Source organism: Sorghum bicolor, chromosome 9, assembly GCF_000003195.3.
Source record: "Sorghum bicolor cultivar BTx623 chromosome 9, Sorghum_bicolor_NCBIv3, whole genome shotgun sequence".
NCBI lineage: Eukaryota > Viridiplantae > Streptophyta > Magnoliopsida > Poales > Poaceae > Sorghum > Sorghum bicolor.
Window position 1 is genome coordinate 44,541,177 of NC_012878.2, and position 20,662 is coordinate 44,561,838.

At 38.6% G+C, this 20,662-nt stretch overlaps 1 protein-coding gene across 1 annotated transcript; it reads left to right on the plus strand.

The window, feature by feature from the left end:
* LOC8061911 (E3 ubiquitin-protein ligase EL5) lies at positions 11,132 to 12,568 on the plus strand. Its single transcript, XM_002439599.2, has one exon. The coding sequence runs from the start codon at positions 11,508 to 11,510 to the stop codon at positions 12,177 to 12,179; it is 672 nt and encodes a 223-aa protein (XP_002439644.1). The 5' UTR covers positions 11,132 to 11,507; the 3' UTR covers positions 12,180 to 12,568.

Here is a 20,662-nt window from a genome sequence, read left to right on the forward strand (position 1 = left end):
TCATCTAATTCTCTGGTACAAATAAATACGAGGAATACTGATTCTTTCTTCTTGAATGAAAATTTTGATGCATGACGATTCTTTCTTCTTGAATGAAAAAAGATGATCGATATATAGGTTGGATTGGATAAACATACAATATATATTTGTTTCGGGCTGTTCGATATGTCCAACCTTATTGTGCAAGCATATAACAAACTAAGAAGAATAAAACAATCTACCTTCGATATACAAACAGATAAAAGTGATCATCTACTGGTACGGTATAATAGCGCAACCGGACAACTTTATTTGTATGAAGCGATTTATAGTCTTTTAAAACAAACTAAGGTGCAGCATATCATTACTGAGTTTCGTCTAATTTGGTTTGAAGTTTTATCGTGTCTATTGGGAGTGCAATAGGACACACTTTCCTTATCTAAGGCATAAATATTTCTTGTTCTGACAGAACCGTACCTTTTATTCCAAATTCATGCCAAAATAGTAAGGTGTCCAACAAAGCTGTGTATATATCATGCCAAAATAGAATCTTATATTACATAAATATTAAAAGTTCTACGATAAATCTATATATCAGGTTTTGATTTTTAATCTTGTTTGTACTCCCTCGTTCCAAAAACAATGCAATTGTAGCACAATGTAACGTTTTAGTACCTATAAGTTGACCAATTATAAATAAAAAAGTATCAATTATTTATGATACCAAAAACACCATTAGATTAATCATAAAATGTATTTTTATAATAAATTAATTTAGAGTCATAAATGTGAATACCATTCACTAGAAAATTGGTGAAACATAAACCACTTTTATATGGTACTTAACCCATAGTTGCCTTCTTTTAGGGATAGAGGTAGTAATTTTTTCATCAATATGTTAATTTGAAACTATAATGCTGGATTTTAGGGCCCGTGTAGACTCTTATTAACTACAATGGAATAAATGGTTGTTTCAACCAGCACCATGACAAAGTTGTTGACATCAAAGAATTATATTGTATCATCATTGTTTAATTTGTAAAGAAAATATAGTGCTTACAATTAAATTAGCAAATTGATATTTCTTAATGTTTTAGTAAAAATGTATAAACTTCTATAAAATAGTAACATACAAAGTTTATAGTTCATTGAGTTTCAATATAATATAATGTGATTGTTAGTAATATCAGTATATGGTTTGTTGATGGAACATTTTTCCATACTCGACACATATCTTTAAAATGAATAGTTATCCTAATGTATACATGTTTACTTAGTCTAAATAATAATACATATCATTTAACCTTACTTCTAATTTAACAATGGGTACAAGTGTATACATTAGAACATATGTGGCGTATTTTATAGATATTGAATTGTTTTCTATAATAGCTTATATTGGTATTTAGACATAATTAGAGAGATATGTTAGTTAGTTTTTTATGATGACAAACAGGTGGATAATTAAGACACAAAGTTTAAAAGAGTAAATTTTCATAGTGGCGATGTATAGGTAATTTAAAAAGCAAATTTAGAGGTTGCTTTGCATTATTAATTCATAATGGCATATGTTGGTAATTTAGATAAGACGGGGATTTAGGGCTAATTACTTTATGTAGTATTTTTCATAATGGAAACGATGAGTAATTTTTTAAGGAAATAATAGATCTAGTTGGTATTATCGTCGATATTGGTTGAAGACTACCAAATGAAAGACTATGTTTATAATTATTTTGTGAACTTTTAGGACTTAGTTTTTTGCTAGCTTGTCTTGTGAAGATAAATGTTGGGGCACCATTAGAAGCTTCCAATTAGTAATATTAAGATGCATAAACCATAAATTTAATCTCTAATCTAAACTACTTCGGGTCTATGGATCATTGCCGAGTCTGTACCCAACATCATTTTGGAATTAGACACGGCAAAGGTGAGCCGACAAGGACGGGCTTCCCTATCAGTACCAGTTCCTAGACCCAGCAATGATGCAAAGATATTACTAGCGTCAAGGCTAGACCCAACAATATAGGATGAGGGTCATTGCCGAGTCAAGCCTCTACTTGGCAGTCAGTATGATACTCCCTACATGGTCAGTGGCTTAAACCCAACAATGGCATTCATTTTCCATTTTTTATTAATTTATTTTACAATTACATTTCAATAAAGGTTATTGTTTAATATCTTATGATTAATACTATTGATGAGTCATATATATATCTCACTGTCATCAAGACTATACTACAATTACAATGAGCTGAAATCCCTATCAGGTAATTGAATAATGAATATATCATAACTAGAAAGAGATCAAGTCGATGCAGACTAAGTGTCATAATGTACAAGGAAGTCCATATAGACAAAATTTTACACATGATAGCCTCTTTAATACAAACTCGGAGGACACCCTCCACTCCTGGTTATTACGTTACATGAGATAGTTTGTGTAGTGGATGTCTCTGATTATGTAACCAAGCATATCATTTAAATAAATCAATGCATGCATTAGTGCGCTCTCTTGCTTTACAAGAACGAACACATGGAGTACCAAAGATGGAACATATTGGTCTAAATAACAATATGTTAGGCTCCAAAACAAAATACAAATGACTTTGCCATCCAGTCAGGTGTCCTCTAACGGTGTTGATTCATTCATGGTGATGGCACCAGTAGCATGGATTTAGTTCAGCTACGAGCGGACCATACCCACTCTGTTGACAATGTAGGGCTGCACCCTCTCCGATGGCGATGAAGGGTATAAGGAAAATGGACCCTATGGGACATTTAGTTTGATTTTGGTGTTTAATGAACAACATGACCATTTGGACTAATGTTGTTTGCTACTATACAAGATATAATACAAATGGATGCAAGTTGTACTTGGACTTAGGCAAAGTGGTGGTCAAGATGTGCAACACCTCAAGCAAGACATTACAACACAAATTGAAAACCTGAAAGGCATGCTAGAAGTCCAAGACACAAGGCGAAAATGACCCAAACATGAAGACCACAAAGAAACAAGTCAAATGGTGTTGCACAGGCAGCACCCCATTAGTTTGATGCCCAAAGAGGGGCACCAAAAACAAGGGTTTGGTCACCCACTGGATTAGTCCGGTGCTCAAAAGAAGCCCACACCAAATCAAGCATTAACACTGTTCACCGAAGGAGTCAACAATCACCGAATTTAGTTTGCTTTGAATACTGAGCCGACATTGGAGCAATAGGTCGCCTCCAGAGAGGTCCAAGAGAGCAGATTCATGTACCTGTTCAATTGTTCATGTCTGGTGGAGTCTGAAGGCTAGAGCCCAGAGGATTTGTACTCACCAATTCTTCCTTCGCATTGTTGACGGGGTGAAATCGATGGTGAGGATGTCTTGGGAGCCGACGTGATGAATAATGCATAGTAGTGGCCACATTTTCTTAGACTATCAATATAGATATACTACAATGCTTTAAAAAAAACATATTATCTTAGCCATGAAGTATCAATATACCTTTTTATTGATAGTTGTTGTCATTGTCATATGGTTGATTAGACCCTGTTTGGTACTGCTCCATAAACTCTACTGTGGAGCAGCATCTCCGTAAAAAACTAGAGTTTTTGGAGCACCACTTTATGTCCTCTGATGACTTCACTTTTTTTCGTGGACCAGAGTTTGTAACTCGCACCTGTTTGACGAATAACATGGAGCGAAGTAGTCGCAAGCAGATTCTAAGTTCGACTATGTTCATAGAAAATATTATCAATATGAATGACTCCGAATAAGCTACAAAATAGCTTTGATGACCAATGCAATCATACTTATTTAGTTATTAGTAGGATAAGTATTTAGTATAGTTTTATAAATTTAATCAAATTTTAAATCGACCGACTCCGCTCCATCGTAGAATCACATTCTTTTTTTAAGGAGCCGGTCGCTCTGTTCGCTTGAATTTATCTATCAAATCTATAAAGCATTCAGCAGTGTTTTTCTCTCACAACAAATCAGCAAACAATACTTTCAGTCATGCACCCAAGCGAATAGAGCGAGTATATGCAAGGCATAGTCAGCAATAGCAGCAGTCAGTGTTCATAGCACAACTGTGTATAGCACAGTACGCTACTACTACAGCCTTGCTTGAAATCTGTCTATCACAAGGTTCCAAGATATTCCTGCCACTCCATTAACAAAAAGCTCGTGTAGTTTTCTCAGCGGATGCGACGAAATATCAGGGCTGAAATTCGTCGATCGCCTTGTCGGATGTAATGCATGTACCTTCCTCAGATCGTACCGGTCCGTACACAGACAGCGACACGCATCACCGTTCAGTAGTGGTGGGAAGATCATATCAAAAGCATGAAACTATCGAATCTTCAACGCTCTGCCTATATATATTTTTTTTTGTATTTTTCTATATAAGCGAATGCATGTGACCATGCGGTGGCGGGAAGCCAGAAGGCACGAAAGCTACGTGCATGTACGGTACGGTGCTAAATTTGGAGAGTACTAGCGCTGTTGCTTGGTCATGAATTGTTTTTTTTTGTTTTTTATTTAGGGCGTATTTAATTCCTAATAGAATAAAAAAATACTTTAGAATAATGAAATACAAAATATCAAAAAAAAATGACGGAAGGCCATAGCCCCTAGAGGAGATGTAACACCCAAAAATCTGTTTTAAATAAATAGAATTTGATTTGATTTATTTAAGTATTTTTGTGAGCATTTAATTTAGTGAATAAATAATTTTGAGGAAAATAAAATTTATCGTAGTAACCTTGATGGTGTATTCATGCTGTAGCATATTTTATGTTTTGCTTGATTGTTCTTGGGTAGAAATAATTTGTGCACAAAATTCTATTTAGAAAATGTTTTGAAAAAGAAAATAAAAGGAAAAGGTTGGAGGGGGAAAGCCCCTGGAACCTGGGCAAGGCCTATCCTTCCACCCGCAGCCAGCCAACCCCCGCGGCCCAGCTCGTTTTCAGCCCACCAGAAGGCCCGCGCGCGCTCTCCTCTCCCCTCCCTCCTTTCTACGACTGCCCCGCGGGCCCACCTGTCAGCGCGTGCTGTTCCTCTTCTTCGCCGTGACGGAGCCGGTTTCCTCCACCGAATCCTCCTCTATCCCGATTTGTGCGGGATTTGTCTTCCTTGACCTCCTATAAAGCATCTAGGTCAACCCCGCGTGGCTATTTTTCCATCTACGCCGCAAAAACCAAGCCGTAGTCGCTTCCTTTCGCGTTTTGGATCCGCCGTTTTGCGAAGCGAGCCGCTGCCGCTGCGAGCTCCGTTCGCGTGTTCTCGGCTCGAGCTAAGGGCGCAGGAGAGCTCGTTGCTCTCCCCTCGTTCTGCTGATATGTTTCTTTTGCTTCGGGGTGCGCCAGGGTGCAAGGACGAGGCGTCTCCGGTGAGCTCATGGCGGCGGGCATGGTGGCTGGCCGCACCGGAGCCCAGGGAGGAGATCAGCCGGCCAGAGTGGTCACTGGGAGATATCTCGGCCGTCGGATCGATCGCGGACGGTCGAGATTAGAAGATACCCTTTCGTCTGGAAATCTTTCTAAAGAGTCCCTGTTTTCTTTTACAAATTAACCCGCGGTCCTTTACGTATTTTCCAGTTTACGTGTCTCAAGTCTAAAAGCGTATTCTCGTCGGTTCAAGGGAAAAGGCGCTTTCCAAGTTTGCCATTGAAATTGTTTTGGTCATAAAATACTCATTTTAACTCCGTTTTTGTCCATTCAAATTTCGTTAGATTCGTATTCACGAGCTCTACATGTTGGAAGTATTAGTTTACTGTTTTGAAACTTTTTAATTCTGCAGTAGCATTTAATCAATTATTTCTCTATAGGAAATCTTGGAAAATACATAACTTCTCCGTTTCAATTTCGATTTTCGTGAAATTTACGTTTGTGTGATCGTAGCGCTGCGTAGAATATTTTCATAAACTTTTATCTTTGATTTCTCACTGTTGGTGTAATGTTCTAATTATAGCTTGTTTGCTTTGTGTATGATTGTCTACATTGGATTGCGTGTTGTTGATTGATGTTTGGGAATAGACGGTGAGCCGTACGTTGGTGATCCAGACCAAGCCTTTGAGGACCAGCAGGCTCAGGAGAGCTTTGAGCAAGGCAAGTATAACTTGGGATCATCCTTGTTACCTATTCACTTATAAATACACACATATATATCATATGCATGCTTTCACCTTGTCGACCTTAGCAAAATCATAGATGATTGTTACTTGGATTCCTTGCTGCCTACTTGATATGCATTTGGTGTAGTTGTGCTAGTGCTTGATATAATCTATGATCTTGTAAGATGATTAATACCTGTGCAATGAACATATAAAAGAATGACAAATAACTGTATGAGATCTTGTCTGTACGTGATCACCCGGAATAACAGTGCAACCATGAGGGCTATAATGGCTCTAGCTTTAGCTCAGTATGAAGACCTTTTCTAGCTTGTTAGAGGTTACCCGAAAGGGCGGAGGGGCTGAACCGTTTTGGGTATAGTGTGGCCTCTGTCTGTATGTGTATAGGCTGCGAGTCATTGTGCCATCGGAAGGGGGCTCTATATCTGCGCGCAAGGGAAACCTTGCAGCCCTAGACGAACATTTGAAAGGATTCATAGTGATCCCTGCCGACCTCCCTAAGAAGGGGTTAAGAGATTAGCTACCTCGAGTGAAAGGGTAAATCATGACTCATGGGTAAAGATGTACAACCTCTGCAGAGTGTTAAAACTAGTATACTAGCCGAGCTCACGGTCAGGAGCGGCCTTGGGGACATCTACATTAAGATGATGAGCTTATTATGTTATTATGTTCATTTGATTATCGTTTATGCTATGAATTAATTATGCTTACACTTGATCATGTGAGTAATGGATTATTCATGCTACCTTGACATTCACTATTAAATTATGAACATGCTATCCACTATTAAAAGCTAAATGCAGTCAAACCAGTGTCAGCTATTTGAGCCTCATGAACCCCTGGTTATACCTATTGAGTACGATATGTGCTCACTCTTGCAATTTTCCCAACACCCCAGGTTATGCTAATGATGATGATTGGAATGAGGACTATCGCTATGAGTATTAGGTTTGGAGTCAACCAATCAACAGTGTCCATGTGTGGAGCTTTCGTTGAGAACGTTGTTTACTTCTTGTAATCATTTATGTATAAGACTATGTGATTTATTATGTTCCGTTATGTAATAAACACTGCAATGGTACATTTGCGATTTGTCTACTTATGTGTGCGACTGTTTCTGGGGCACATATGAGTCTTTTATGCATCCTATTTTGTTCTTAAAATATGGGTGTGATAGGAGATTTATTAAAAGGAGCACAAGTCTTACAAACCAAAAAAGAAAGGACAGAACAAGAACAAAGGGGAACATGAGGAGTAACAGCAGACAGCAGACCACAAACCGCAGACCACAGACTAGACTAGAAGGCTTAAGAAACAAAAAACGAAACAAAAAAGATAAGGGCCAACAATGAAATTAGACGAGACTCTAAATCCATGTAGCTAAGCTTGTTTCTTGGCCCACTTTGATTCTGAACTTAAGCAGCTTCAATTCTTTGAGGAAGGTTCTTCTCACACATCTTGGAGGCTATAGGTCCTCATTGTTAAATATCCGATTATTCCTTGAGATCCAGATGGCCCAGAACAAGATAACTGTTTCCATGCTGAACTAAGAGTTGATCTGAATTTTTTTGGAAGATAATGAGATGTTGGCTTCTCCATTCAGTGAAAGAGGAGGTCAAAATGGCTGTTTTGACATGGAACATAACAAAACACCTAGTCCGGATGGCTTTCCTATGGATTTCTACCAATTTTTTTGGAAGTTGTAAAGGCAGACTTAATGAAGCTTTTTATTGAATTCCATGCGGGGAGACTGCCTATTCATAGCCTAAACTTTGGGATTATTACTTTGCTACCCAAGATTACTGATGCACCCCAAAATACAACAATATAGGCTAATTTGTCTATTAAATGTGAGTTTCAAGATCTTTACCAAAGTGCTAAATAATAGAATTTTGAAAGTAGCAGACAAGTTGATAAGACCATCTCAAATAGCCTTTATCCCATGTCGTTACATCATGGAGGGAGTAGTTTTGTTGCATGAAACAATCCATGAGTTACAAAGAAAAATACAACATGGTATCGTCTTAAAGCTAGACTTCGAAAAAGCATATGATAAGATAAAGTGGCCTTTTATTCAACAAGACCTCAGAATGAAAGGATTTTCATCAACTTGGTGTGAATGGATCTCAAAGGTCATGTCTAGAGGAAGTGTTGCAGTAAAGGTGAACAATAATATAGGCCATTAATTCCAAACTAGGAAGGGGGTGCGGCAAGGGCACCCACTATCTCCTATTCTTTTTAATATAGTGATTGATAGGCTAGATGTCCTTATTTCATGAGTTAAAAGAGGCAGGACACATTCGAGGAGTTGTTCCGCATTTGGTAGATTAGAGACTTTCAGTCCTCCAATATGCGTATGATACTAACATCTTTATGGATAATAATCTTGAGAGGGCCAAGAACATGAAGCTTCTGCTTTCTGCTTTTGAACAATTATCTGAGCTCAAGATCAATTTTCATAGAAGTGAATTGTTTTGCTATGGAGCAGCAAAAGCGTATCAATTTGAGTATGTGTATATTTTCGAATGTGACTTGGGATCACTCCTGTTTAGGTATCTAGGTATTCCTATGCACCATAGAAAGCTCACGAATAACGACTGGAAGCATTAAAGAACATTTCCAGAAGAAATTGAATTGTTAGAGGAGTAAGATGTTATCCGTAGGAGGGAGCCTAGTTTTGCTTAACTCTGTTTTAAGCAGCCTTTCTATGTTTATGCTTTCTTTCTTTGAAGTACCAAAAGGGGATTCTAAAGAGTTTAGACTATTTTAGATCTCATTTTTTTGGCAGAGTAATGAACACAAGAAATACATATTGACTAAATGGGAGGTAGTTTATACACCGAGAGATCAAGGGGGGTTATGAGTCCTAAATTTAGGTATTCAAAATAAGTATATCCTAAGCAAATGGATTTTTAAGTTGGTGAATGAGGATGGGGTTTGGCAACAATTACTTAGGAATAAATATCTAAAAATAAGACCCTAACACACGTTCAACATATGCCTGGGGATTCTCAATTTTGGGCTAGCCTTATGAAGGTCGAGGAGTTTCTATCTCTAGGCAAGTTTGAACTAGGCGATGGCTCTCAAGTTCAATTTTGGGAGGATGCGTGGATAGCGCCACGACCTTTAAAGCCGCTTTTCCTGGTTTATATAATATTGTTAGGAGAAAAGGGGCTGTGAGAACGGTGTTGTCTACGACACCGTTAAATGTGGGTTTCAAGAGGTCCTTTCTAGGTGTTAATTCACAAGCATGGTACGAAACGGTTGCTATGGTGCTACATGTACAATTAACTAATCATAGGGATCATTTTTTTAGGGTTACATTAGAATGGATGCTTTTCAGTCAAATCTATGTACATAGCCTTATTAGATTTGAAGCTATACCTTACAGCACTCTTAAAATCAAAATCTTTTTATGGTACTTGTATAAGGGTGTAATCTTAATAAAAATACAAATTAGCAAGACAACATTGGCAAGAAGACAGGAAGTGTTGCTTTTGTTCTTTTGAGGAGTCCATACCAAATCTTCTCTTTGATTGCCATTTTGTTAAATTTGTGTGGCAGACTATATAAAAATCCTTCAACTTGACTCCTCCAACCAGTGTTCACAATATGTTTACAGATTGGTTACATGGGTTCAATATGAAGCTAAAATGCAAAATTCTTGTGGGCGCAAGTGCATTTTGCTGGGTAATTAACCTGGAATGACATTATTTTTGACAAGGCTTTAGCACCATCTTATCTGCAGGTTATCTTCAAATGGACTTACTGGATCAGGTTTTGGTCTCTACTTTAGAAGGAGGAGGATCGCAGATGAAGATGCGCTGCAGTAAGATTGAATCAACTGCGACGGAGGTGTTTGCGAGAAATGGTTGGAGATTCAATAATAGAATCACGTTTTAGATGTTGCTTTAGAGTTTTACCATGCTCCTTTGGGATCAAAACTTTGTTTTTGAAATTGCCTGGACCTTTGTGTTGCTGCGTGTAATAAGGAACAACTATATGCATTAATTGATGCAGAAACTGGGATATTAATACATATTCCCTTTTTGGGTCTTTTACCAATGTGACATTATAACAGATTGAAATAATTTATATACCATTGGAAATTTTAAAAGTTCTCTTGTACCATAATGTAAAATTTCTTTTCCCTACGTGCCACTTCTGTTACTCTATTGTTTGATTTTAACAGAGCTGGATGCCAACTAGACACGAAATGACTTTCTTGCCCATCAATCAGTCCTTCTTGTTCTGATTAATTTTTGAGCTTTTTGTTCACCACCTGAGCGCAAACCCTAGAGCTCGTGGAGAAGGAAGGCATGGGCGGGTGGGCGTGCGTGAAGGCAAATCCTCATCTCGGGTTTCTATTTTTTCTTTTATTATGTCTGTAATTGGTTCAAATTTTGAAAATCCATAGCAAATAGTATAAAATACTAAAATAGAAAATCCAGTTTTGTTGAAAAATGAAAAATCCAGTTTTGCTAAAATGAAAAATGCATATCGATGATAAATTTGAATCTCTTTTATGTCTGAATGTATTTAATTTAAATATTTATTTTGGTTACCGTAATTGTCGAATTTTTTTGGATGCATTGCAAATTTAGTAGAACATTTCATGTGCAGACATGCCAAGCTGTTAGGGTGATTGTTTAGTGATATAGAGGAAAAGTGATGTTTTTTGCAACACAATGGCTCTAGAGAAAAGAATTAAAATGTTTGTGTATTATACAAGTGAGGGCAAAAGTGTTTTTTCCACTGGCCGTTAGCTGCTGTTAGCAAAATAGATGGAAGTGGCACATAGGGAAAAGAACTTTCGTGCAAAGTTATAGGAGAACTTTTGAAGTTTTCAATAATATACAGGTAATTTTGATTTTTTATAATGGCACATAGGTAAAAGGCTCTTCCTTTCTTAAAAAAAATGAATGCATGTCGTCAATCAAGGATAGAGTTCTATATGAGAAGAGTTAGACTATGGATCTATGGAATTTAATTCCTACAAACCACACTAGTCAAACCATTTTGGACTTTAATTAACCCAGCTCAGAGCCATTGTACACCCATGATGAGGCCAAAAGAGCCAAAAGCTACCTCCCCCGCTTCTACCTTCTATAAACCTCCTCCACGCCACCTTCCTCCTTCCTCATTTGCAAACATTCTTCTTTGCTGCTGCCTTTTCCTCTCTCCTTCATATCTCTCGTTTTATTTCCTACTACTTTTTTCCTTAGAGATCGCTCGATCTTTGTGATCTTTTTCTTCCCAATTCGATTTTGCAAACTTGATCATCTTCTTTATTGCGTAGTAGACGCGTTGACAGTTTCTTAAATCCTCTTTTAAGTTGCGTGGTTTATGCACAGCATTGGCAGCTTCTCTCTTCTGTTTGGGTTGTGCATCTCGTCGGCGCAGAAGCCATGTCCACGGTCGGGAGCGGCAGCCTTAGCCCGCCGGCCGCGGCGGCGTCGTCGCCGCCGGCGGTGGTGGAGGACACGAGCAGCCACTGGGCGCCGCACGGGCCGGTGCTGACGGCCTGCGTCGTGGGCATCAACGTGCTCATGATCCTCCTCATCTTCTTCTTCTTCTGGCGCTACTTCTCCGGGAAACGGCGGGGACCGTCGTCCGCGTCATCCGGCGACGACGACGGCGCGTCGTCATCCGCGTCGCTGCCCGTGGCCTCCCCATGGGCATGGGCGGCGTCCCGCCACCAGCGGCGCAGCAGCAAGGACCACGGCCCGCAGCCGGTGGACGACGTGGCGTCGGCGCTGCCCGTGTACGTGTACTCCAGCAGCGCCGGCGGTGGCGGCGAAGGCGAAGGCGGGGGGAGCGGGAACGGGAAGGCCCCCGAGTGCGCGGTGTGCATCGTGGAGCTCCGCGACGGCGACTCGGCGCGCCTCCTCCCGCGCTGCGGCCACCGGTTCCACGCCGACTGCGTCGGCGCGTGGCTGCGGCTCCACGCCACGTGCCCGCTTTGCCGCGCCAGCGTCGTGCCGCCACCCAGAGCGGCGGCGGCGGCGGCTGACGATGAGTCCATGGACGACGCCAAGGACGACGGCGGCAGCGGCGGCGGCGCGGATTGTCCGGTGTGAGGCGCTGTGACGGCGCTGACTGCTCTGGCAGTGCCAGGCAAGGCAAGCAGGCGGAGCACGTAAGCGGCGGATGGTGATGGTGGCAGGCATCTTTCGGCGTTGGTGTCCTTGTCTGCGCTCGATAGCAGCAGCAGCATATGCTGATGAGTGATGAGTGAGTGCATGCATGCTCCAGGTGACCGACCAGCAGCTGGAAATTACTAGTAAAAGGACAGGTAGGTGGAGACGTTCGTCGCGGTTCCTCCCCGTTCTGTTGTGTTAATTAAGTTTCTTAATTGTCAGGGATTATTACGGAATATAGGTATATGGAGTCATATAAAAGTACATGTATGTGAGATGCTTATATGATTATTGGATTTTGTGATGAGATACAAGTATGTTTTTTTTTTACAACGAGATACAAGTATGTTGGTTTCTAGTATATGCATGTGGAAGACATAACTACAAGCTGTAATTAAGTTAGTCCATATATTCAAAATTATATTGTTAGAATTTGGAGGAAGATGAATCATCTCATCTATTTCTCTATTTATACTATCGCTTTTTTTTTCTTGGGAATCGCAAGCCACAGAACACTCTTGTATATGTATATATGCATACTAACCTCCTATGGAAAATGCATACACATCTTACCTCTATGACCACTGCACAGACGTTATTAAATTTTGAAATTAAAAACAATACGAGTAGCTGTGTTTTTTTTTTGAGCAACTACGAGTAGCTGCATTAAGTCGAGGACTTAATTTTAGGTGGAGACAAGTAACCTAAAAAATTGAGGTACCCTTAGTTCGCTCTCTATCAATGACTTAGTGTATATTTATGTAATACAAATATAATACCAAGGTATTTGACATCATTATCATATCACCAATATTCACGGTTAGATGATACTATAATAATGAGCCATTGCATAGTTTAGTTATTGGCTATTATTCAGAAAAATTATGGTGGCTGAATTTTTATTTTTTGCTATAGTAAGTTTACAATTCAATTTCATGCACATGGTCAATGTTCGCGAACTGGTTGTGACTGGGCGAACACATTTCTGCAGTCTGTACGTGCTTGTGTGATGTACTATTTGGCTTCACAGTTTATATATATGTATATCACCCTTGTCCTAAATTATAGGTTATTTTCAATTTTTCTTGATAAGTCTTTTCTATGCACTTAGATATATACGATATGTTTAGATACATAACAAAAAATCATGAATTGGAACAGAGGGATTATTAGTAAACCAAGCTTAACATGAGTGCATGTGTATGCATCAATCGTGGCTATCAGTTGTCGCGGATATCTCTTACTGTGATATAAATTATTGGACGCATATGCATCTGCATTAGATATTCAGATTACTGATGGTGAACTAAAGGCAGTAAAATAGAGACGATCGGTGAGAATCGGATGAAGGGTAGGACGATTTGACGATTCCATCATCTACAAAGGCAAAATTATATATTTATTAATCAGCTCGTAAAGTTTTTTGGCAGATGGAATGGAAGTTCAATATCCTACGTAACCTAATTCAAAGGAAATTTTGCTTCTTGTTCTGGACATGTCCATCTATATATATATATGGGTATTACTAACGTGGTGACCTGAAAGAAATGAAATAAATTAAAGTGTACGCGTGATGCTTTGTTGTTGGATTTTTTTTTTTCAATTCACTTTGTGTTGCCTTGTGCAATCTACATTGAAATGACAGCATTAGACTTGTGTTCATGTGGGAATTAATATATATATTTAAAACCCAAAAATATTAAAAAGACGGCCGCGCATTCAATTCTTTTCCCAAGTTTCTATTCTAATTAATTTTTTGAATTGCCAATATGTATAGCGAAAGGCCTGGCAAGTAATAGCTGTACGCGTGCTACAATAATAATGGAACGCTGGAATTTTACTTTTAACCAGCTGACAACATAAAGTTAATAAAATACGTGCCTGAAAAGATTCCATTTTGAAACAACAAAGAATCCAAACAAACACACTCACTAGTGCTAGGTACTATTAGGTCACTAGCTAGCAAAGTTGTGAAAGGAAATGCATGGTCGCCACCCATTTGCCGGCCCACAACACACACAACTTGGCACTACAGTGTCACTAGCAAAGCTCCTATTTAGGGTTTGTTTGGCACAGCTCAACTTCACTAGTGAAGCTGTTTTTTTAGAAAATAGCTTCATGAGTGACTTTTTAGATAAAGCTGAGCTGTTTTGGAAAAAGTGTTTAGCAAAATAGCTTCGGTAAACTACTTCATGCATAGTTGAGAGAGAGAAATGAGGGAGAAGCTGCAATAAGCTACTTTTTTCCAGCTTCATCCAACTTATATCTTTGTGAGAGGAGGAGAAAAACAGCTTCACTCATGAAGCTGTTTTAAAAATAAGTGTTTGGCAAAAAAACAGCTCACAACAGCTCATGAAGCTCTACTATCCATACAGTAGCAGCACTATCCATATCTGGTACCAGCAGCATTGCAGCAAGCGGCCGGAACTCGCTGTTCTCCACACAGGAAACTATATAGGAGTACATGCATGCAGTTCCCACAATCTTTTTTCCGTACCGTACGTCCCGTTCGATCGGCTTATCATGAGTTCATGAGGAAACTTAACATGCGTCCAGCTTATGTAGCATACCCTGCTGTCAGTTTCAGCACAGCTGCAGCACACAGTAGCCTCCAAACAACAACAGCTCATCTCTCTATCCACACACACACAAGCAAAGCAAGCGCAGCAATCTGTAGCTGTCTAGCTTGGAATTGTTGGTGCCTACTCTAGGGCCTTGTTTACTTCCAAAATTTTTTGCAAAATATGAATGGTGACATTTTCGTTTGTATTTGATAAATATTGTCCAATCATGAACTAACTAGGATCAAAAGATTCGTCTTGTCAATTTCGACCAAACTGTGCAATTAGTTTTTATTTTCGTCTATATTTAATACTCCATGTATGTGTCTAAAGATTCGATATGACGGGGAATCTGAAAAATTTTGCAAAATCTTTCGGGAACTAAACAAAGCCTAGGCAAGTCCTTTACGGTTCGAAAAGGACATCAGTCCCTGCACTTGTATACATAGGCCTTGTTTAGTTCGTAAAAATTTTCAAAATTCTTCATCACATCGAATCTTTGGTCGTATGTATGGAGCATTAAATATAGACGAAAATAAAAACTAATTATACAGTTTATCTGTAATTTGTGAGTGAGCCTAGTTACTTCGTGATTGGACAATGTTTGTCAAATAAAAATGAAAGTGCTACGGTAACCAAAAACCAAAATTTTTACAAACAAAACAAGGCCATAATCAAATCAAATCCACACAGAAAGATGGTCGCCGCGTCAGATGTGCCTTCCTCAGATGGTACCGATCGATCGATTCGTACATGGACAGCGACACGCAACATCGAACAGTCTCCGGCCGTCACATCCATTTTTCAAAGCGAGCGCGACAAATTATAAAGGCCATCGTCGACGAGGGCCTTGTTTTAGTTCACCTGAAAACCAAAAAGTTTTCAACATTCTCCGTCACATCGAATCTTATGTCACATGCATGAAACATTAAATATAGACGAAAACAAAAACTAATTACACAGTTTAGCTGTAAATCACAAAACGAATCTTTTAATTTTAGTTAATCTATGATTGTCACAAACAAATGAAAGCGCTACAGTTTCACTTTTCAAAACTAAACAAGGCCGAGGTTGGCCGGTCGATCGCAGAAGCCAGGAAAACTACGGCATTGTTTAGTTCCGAAAAGATTTCGGATTTCGGTACTGTAGCACTTTCGTTTGTTTGTGACAAATATTATCCAATTATGGACTAATTAGGATCAAAAGATTCGTCTCGCGATTTCCAGCTAAACTATGTAATTAGTTATTGATTTCGTCTATATTTAATGTTTCATGCATGTGCCGCAAGATTCGATGTGACGAGGAATCTTGAAAACTTTTTGCTTTTTGGGTGAAGGCCTACGTGCTCTGTGCGGTGAGGTGCGGCCGGATATCCTATCCGTGTGCTGAATGAAACCGATCGAGATCGACGCGATCGATTTTCGCGAGTAGCTAGGTAGCTAGGTACGTAGGGTCAAGCTATAGTAGGTACTCCCTGTTCCATTAAAAATATCATTTTAAATTTTTAGATTTTTTATTTGACCGTTGTCTTATTTTAAAATTTTATATAAACATTATTTATTTTGTCAATAAAAATACTTTAAAAATAAATAAAAAATGATCAAATAAGAAATTTGAAAATAAAAAAATTACACTTTTAATAGAACGAAAGGAGCGGTGGAGTGCACATACACCGTACCGTACCGTCCGGAGCAAAAGAAAACTCATGCATGCATTGTCTCCATCCATTGTTCGTATTCTTTTTTTTTTCTTGATGAGATCGTCATCTCATGCCGAGTGTCCTGCCCTTTCGGGTATTGTAGGATTAGGTACACATAGCGGATCATCATCTGGGATGAGGGCCGGTCCTAAATATTTTGACCTAAAACGAAACTAAAATTTTGAATTTTTTTACATAAATATGATAATACTACTAGTACTTCTCATTACAAATATATATACACATATATATAACATGTTGCTAATAAGCAATGTTCAAATGAAATAATTTGTATACATATATATTAAATTACCTCAAAAATATCTTCTAACGTTCCTTAATGTGAAGTCATCGCTAGTAATGTCAATATCAATCTCGTCCAACAATTGCTTCTTAATGCATAATATTGCCAATTCATTTAGCCTCTCTTGTGACATTGTATATCTCAAGTAGTTCTTCAACAATTTTAAATTTGAGAAGCTTTTTTCAGTTGATGCCTTATTGGCATAGTGAATAAGATGTGATAAGCAAAGTACTAGGATAACAATCACATTGTGTAACAATTATACACTACCTTAGGGAGTCAAGTGCCTAGCAAATTGAATATATTTGAATACTCAATTAAATCGCAAATTGCAATCCCAATGATATCCATCCAAGTCTCTAAAATTAGAATCACTGCACACTAATTGATTTAGCGGCCGGCTGTACATGAATCATGATTATGGAATAGGGATTATATAGGATACAGAGATTCGTACGTAGTACCTATGAGGTTGCGGTCATGCGGATCACCCATCGTTGAGAGTTCAGACGCGGACCTGCCTGCTGGTGGCCTGGCGGCGTACCTGCAGGGTCTGCGACATACTGTATGTTTGTTGTTGGGCTGAGTCTGACAGAATACTGCTAGTGTACGAATACATGGGGAGGGGCCCATCAGCTATGTGGACCTGGAACGGCTCCCCAGGACCGGCCCTGTCTGGGATGATCGATTAATCATTCGAAGATTTCAGTAGTGCAAGTAACAGCTTGCGTTTGCTACTATGGGCCTGATTGTTTGGATTCCAATTCTTGTCTAATCAAAACTATGGCATGTCAAAAAATTTTAGTCATCAATTGGTTCGTTGTCAAAGAGTTATTAGCACACCTATGTTTATGGCCAAAGTTTTGACAAGTTTCTAGAAAGTTTTTAAATTACATAAAAGCAAAAATGTGCTTCTTATTATTGTTATATGGTAGTTAACCAAATGCTCACCTATGTTTTTTTACCCTAACTTTGGCAATCCTAGATTTTGACTTGCCATGATTTTGGTTGGGCAAAAATTGATAGCCAGCCAGGCTCTATGTCTTCAATGATTCTCATACAGTGGCGAAGCTAGAGCAAATCAAAGAGGGGTGCAGTTAACTTGTGGGTGCATATACATGAGTTTTAGGGGGTGCATATATGGTAAAATTTTGATTAAATCTACTGTTTTTGCAATTTGGGGGGGTTGCATTTGCACCCCCTACTTACAACACAGCTTCGCCCCTGTTCTCATATGTTATTCAATCACGGGACCTTTCCATACTTTTTGCTGCCTTTGATTCTGAACTTATTACCTCCATCTAAAAAAGTCCAATTTCACGTAGTAGACCACTCTCTCTGCCTTCAAATATAAGGAATCTATGCGATTTTTCTAGTCAATTTAACGATGGGCCACTTATAGTCTTACAGTCACCCTACCAACCCCTTCTGTGTGTGTTCCTGTCATCATAAGGCCTTGTTTACTTTCAAATTTTTTTGTAAAATAGGAATAGAAGCAGTTTCATTTGTATTTGATAAATATTATCTAATTATAGACTAACTACACTCAAAAGATTCGTCTCGTCAATTCCGACCAAACTGTGTAATTAGTTTTTATTTTCATCTATATTTAATACTCCATGCATATGTCTAAAGATTCGATGTGACGGGGAATCTGAAAAAATTTTCAAAGTTTTTGGGGAACTAAACAAGGCCATGGGCGACACCTGCCTAGGTGCAATTTTTGGAAAAAGTCTACGTAACCCCCCAAACTATCTAAGGTGGACTACTTCACCCCCGAACTATGAAACTGGATATTCTACCCCCTAAACTTTCAAAACCGGTCAAATAACCCCCTCGAGTGGTTTTGGATGGTGGTTTTGTCTTTTTCTTTTTTATTTATTTCCGCTAAATCTTTGAAAAATCATAATAAATCATAGAAAAATCATAAAATGAAAATTTTAATTTTGTTGGACTTCTGATGAGTTGATCTACACAGTGAATATATAATATGGTATACTTTAGTACAAAGTTTTTGTTGTAGCTTTAAATCTATGTTTTTCTATAATTAATTTGAATAATTCATATATGCAGTTCTTGTGGTCCAATTGTGGTAAAATTTTTATCTCATTATTATATGCTTGAACTATGATAAAAATTTCATACTCATTGGATCACGTATAACTTAGTTATAGATAAAGCATTGATTTAACAAGAATAAAGCTAAATAAATTGATAACTAAGTTATACGTGATCCACTAGGTATGAAACTTTTACCATAGTTCAAGCATACAATAATGAGCTCACCATAAAAATTTCACCACAATTGGATCATAGGAACTGCATATATCAATTATTCGACTTAATTACAGAAAAACATAGATTTAAAGCTACAACAAAAACTTTATGCTAAAGTATACTATATTATATATTCACTGTGTAGATCTACTCATCAGAAGTCCAACAAAATTGAAATTTTCATTTTTTTGATTTTTCTATGATTTATTATGATGTTTCAAAGGTTTAGCGGAAATAAATAAAAAAGAAAAAGACAAAACCACCATCCAAAACCACTCTAGGGGTTATTTGACGGGTTTTGAAAGTTCAGGGGGTAGAATATCCGGTTTTATAGTTTGGGGTTAAGTAGTCCACCCTGGGGGGTTATGTAGACTTTTTCCTGCAATTTTTTCCAAACTGCCCCTCTGTGACCTCCGCCTCTCTTTTTGTTACGCATGCTGCGGCCAAAGTGGGCCCTAACCCCCCTCCCCCGCCCCTAGTGCCATTCAAATTTATGTGAAGGCCAGAGCAGCTCAACATGGAGATGTCTTGCATTTGTTGCCTTGAGGAGAATAAAGAGATTGAAGAGGAGAAAAGCATACAAAGAGCAACAAATAAAAAAAGAAATGATACAAAAATATAAAAGGGAAATAAAAACATACAATAAAAATGAAAATAGAAAACGAAAACAAAAAGAATGATAAAAAGACCACAAAAAATGATACAAAAATAAAATAAAATTAAAATTAAAGAATAAAAGATGAAAATAAGAAAAATCAAAAAAATAAAAGATGACAAGAATAATAGAACACAACAAAAAAAATAAAAATAAAAGAAAAAGGAAAAGGAAAAGAAAAAATAAAATTGGAAAATAAAAAAAAAGAAAGAGAAAAACTCACCTACTATTTTTTTTGTTAAAAAAACTCACCAAATATGTATTAAATGGGGGGACCATACACACCAATCTTTTGAACTAGGCAATCCACCACTGCGGAGACCAGAGACGCGCATGAACGAGAAGAACGACCATAGTCATATTCTCAGGCAATTAGCTAGTGAGCGCGACTGGACGAGGCATGACGAGTGTAGGCTGGTGGGTGAGCGCATTGCACGAGGCAGAGATAGCACGGGCAAGGGCAGACCGGCGATGGTGGCTCCACGCGACAACGAGGGCCAGGGCGAGGGCGATGCGGCAACAGCTAGGGCCGAGGACAGGGCAGAGCCTCGCGCCCTTCGAACTCGCCGCGTGCGGGTTCACGTGCGCGTGGGCGATGGATGACAGGGGAGGGGGGAGCCGCAATTATAATATTAACCTTCTACTTATAAAGTTAATTAGAGCTAATAACTTACTTAGGAACTACGTGAAAGAGCTCGATGTAAATAATCTAAGAAGAGTTGCTTTAGCTGACAGACTATTGATAATTGGTCACCACTACTCGCATACTGCTTGTGCTCATGCCATGAGCATTGCTTCAACCACTGCAGCTTCCTTATTGTCAGATTTCTTCTTTTGTTGCTTGGTTCCCACCTCGATTAGAGCCTTGATAGCTTCCATCTTTTGCCTTGCTGATGTGCCTCTCAAACTGCTGCACCAAGAAATCAA

Bases quoted from the DNA above. Each gene is read 5' to 3' on its own strand.
- LOC8061911 (XM_002439599.2), top strand. From the start codon at position 11,508: ATGTCCACGGTCGGGAGCGGCAGCCTTAGCCCGCCGGCCGCGGCGGCG.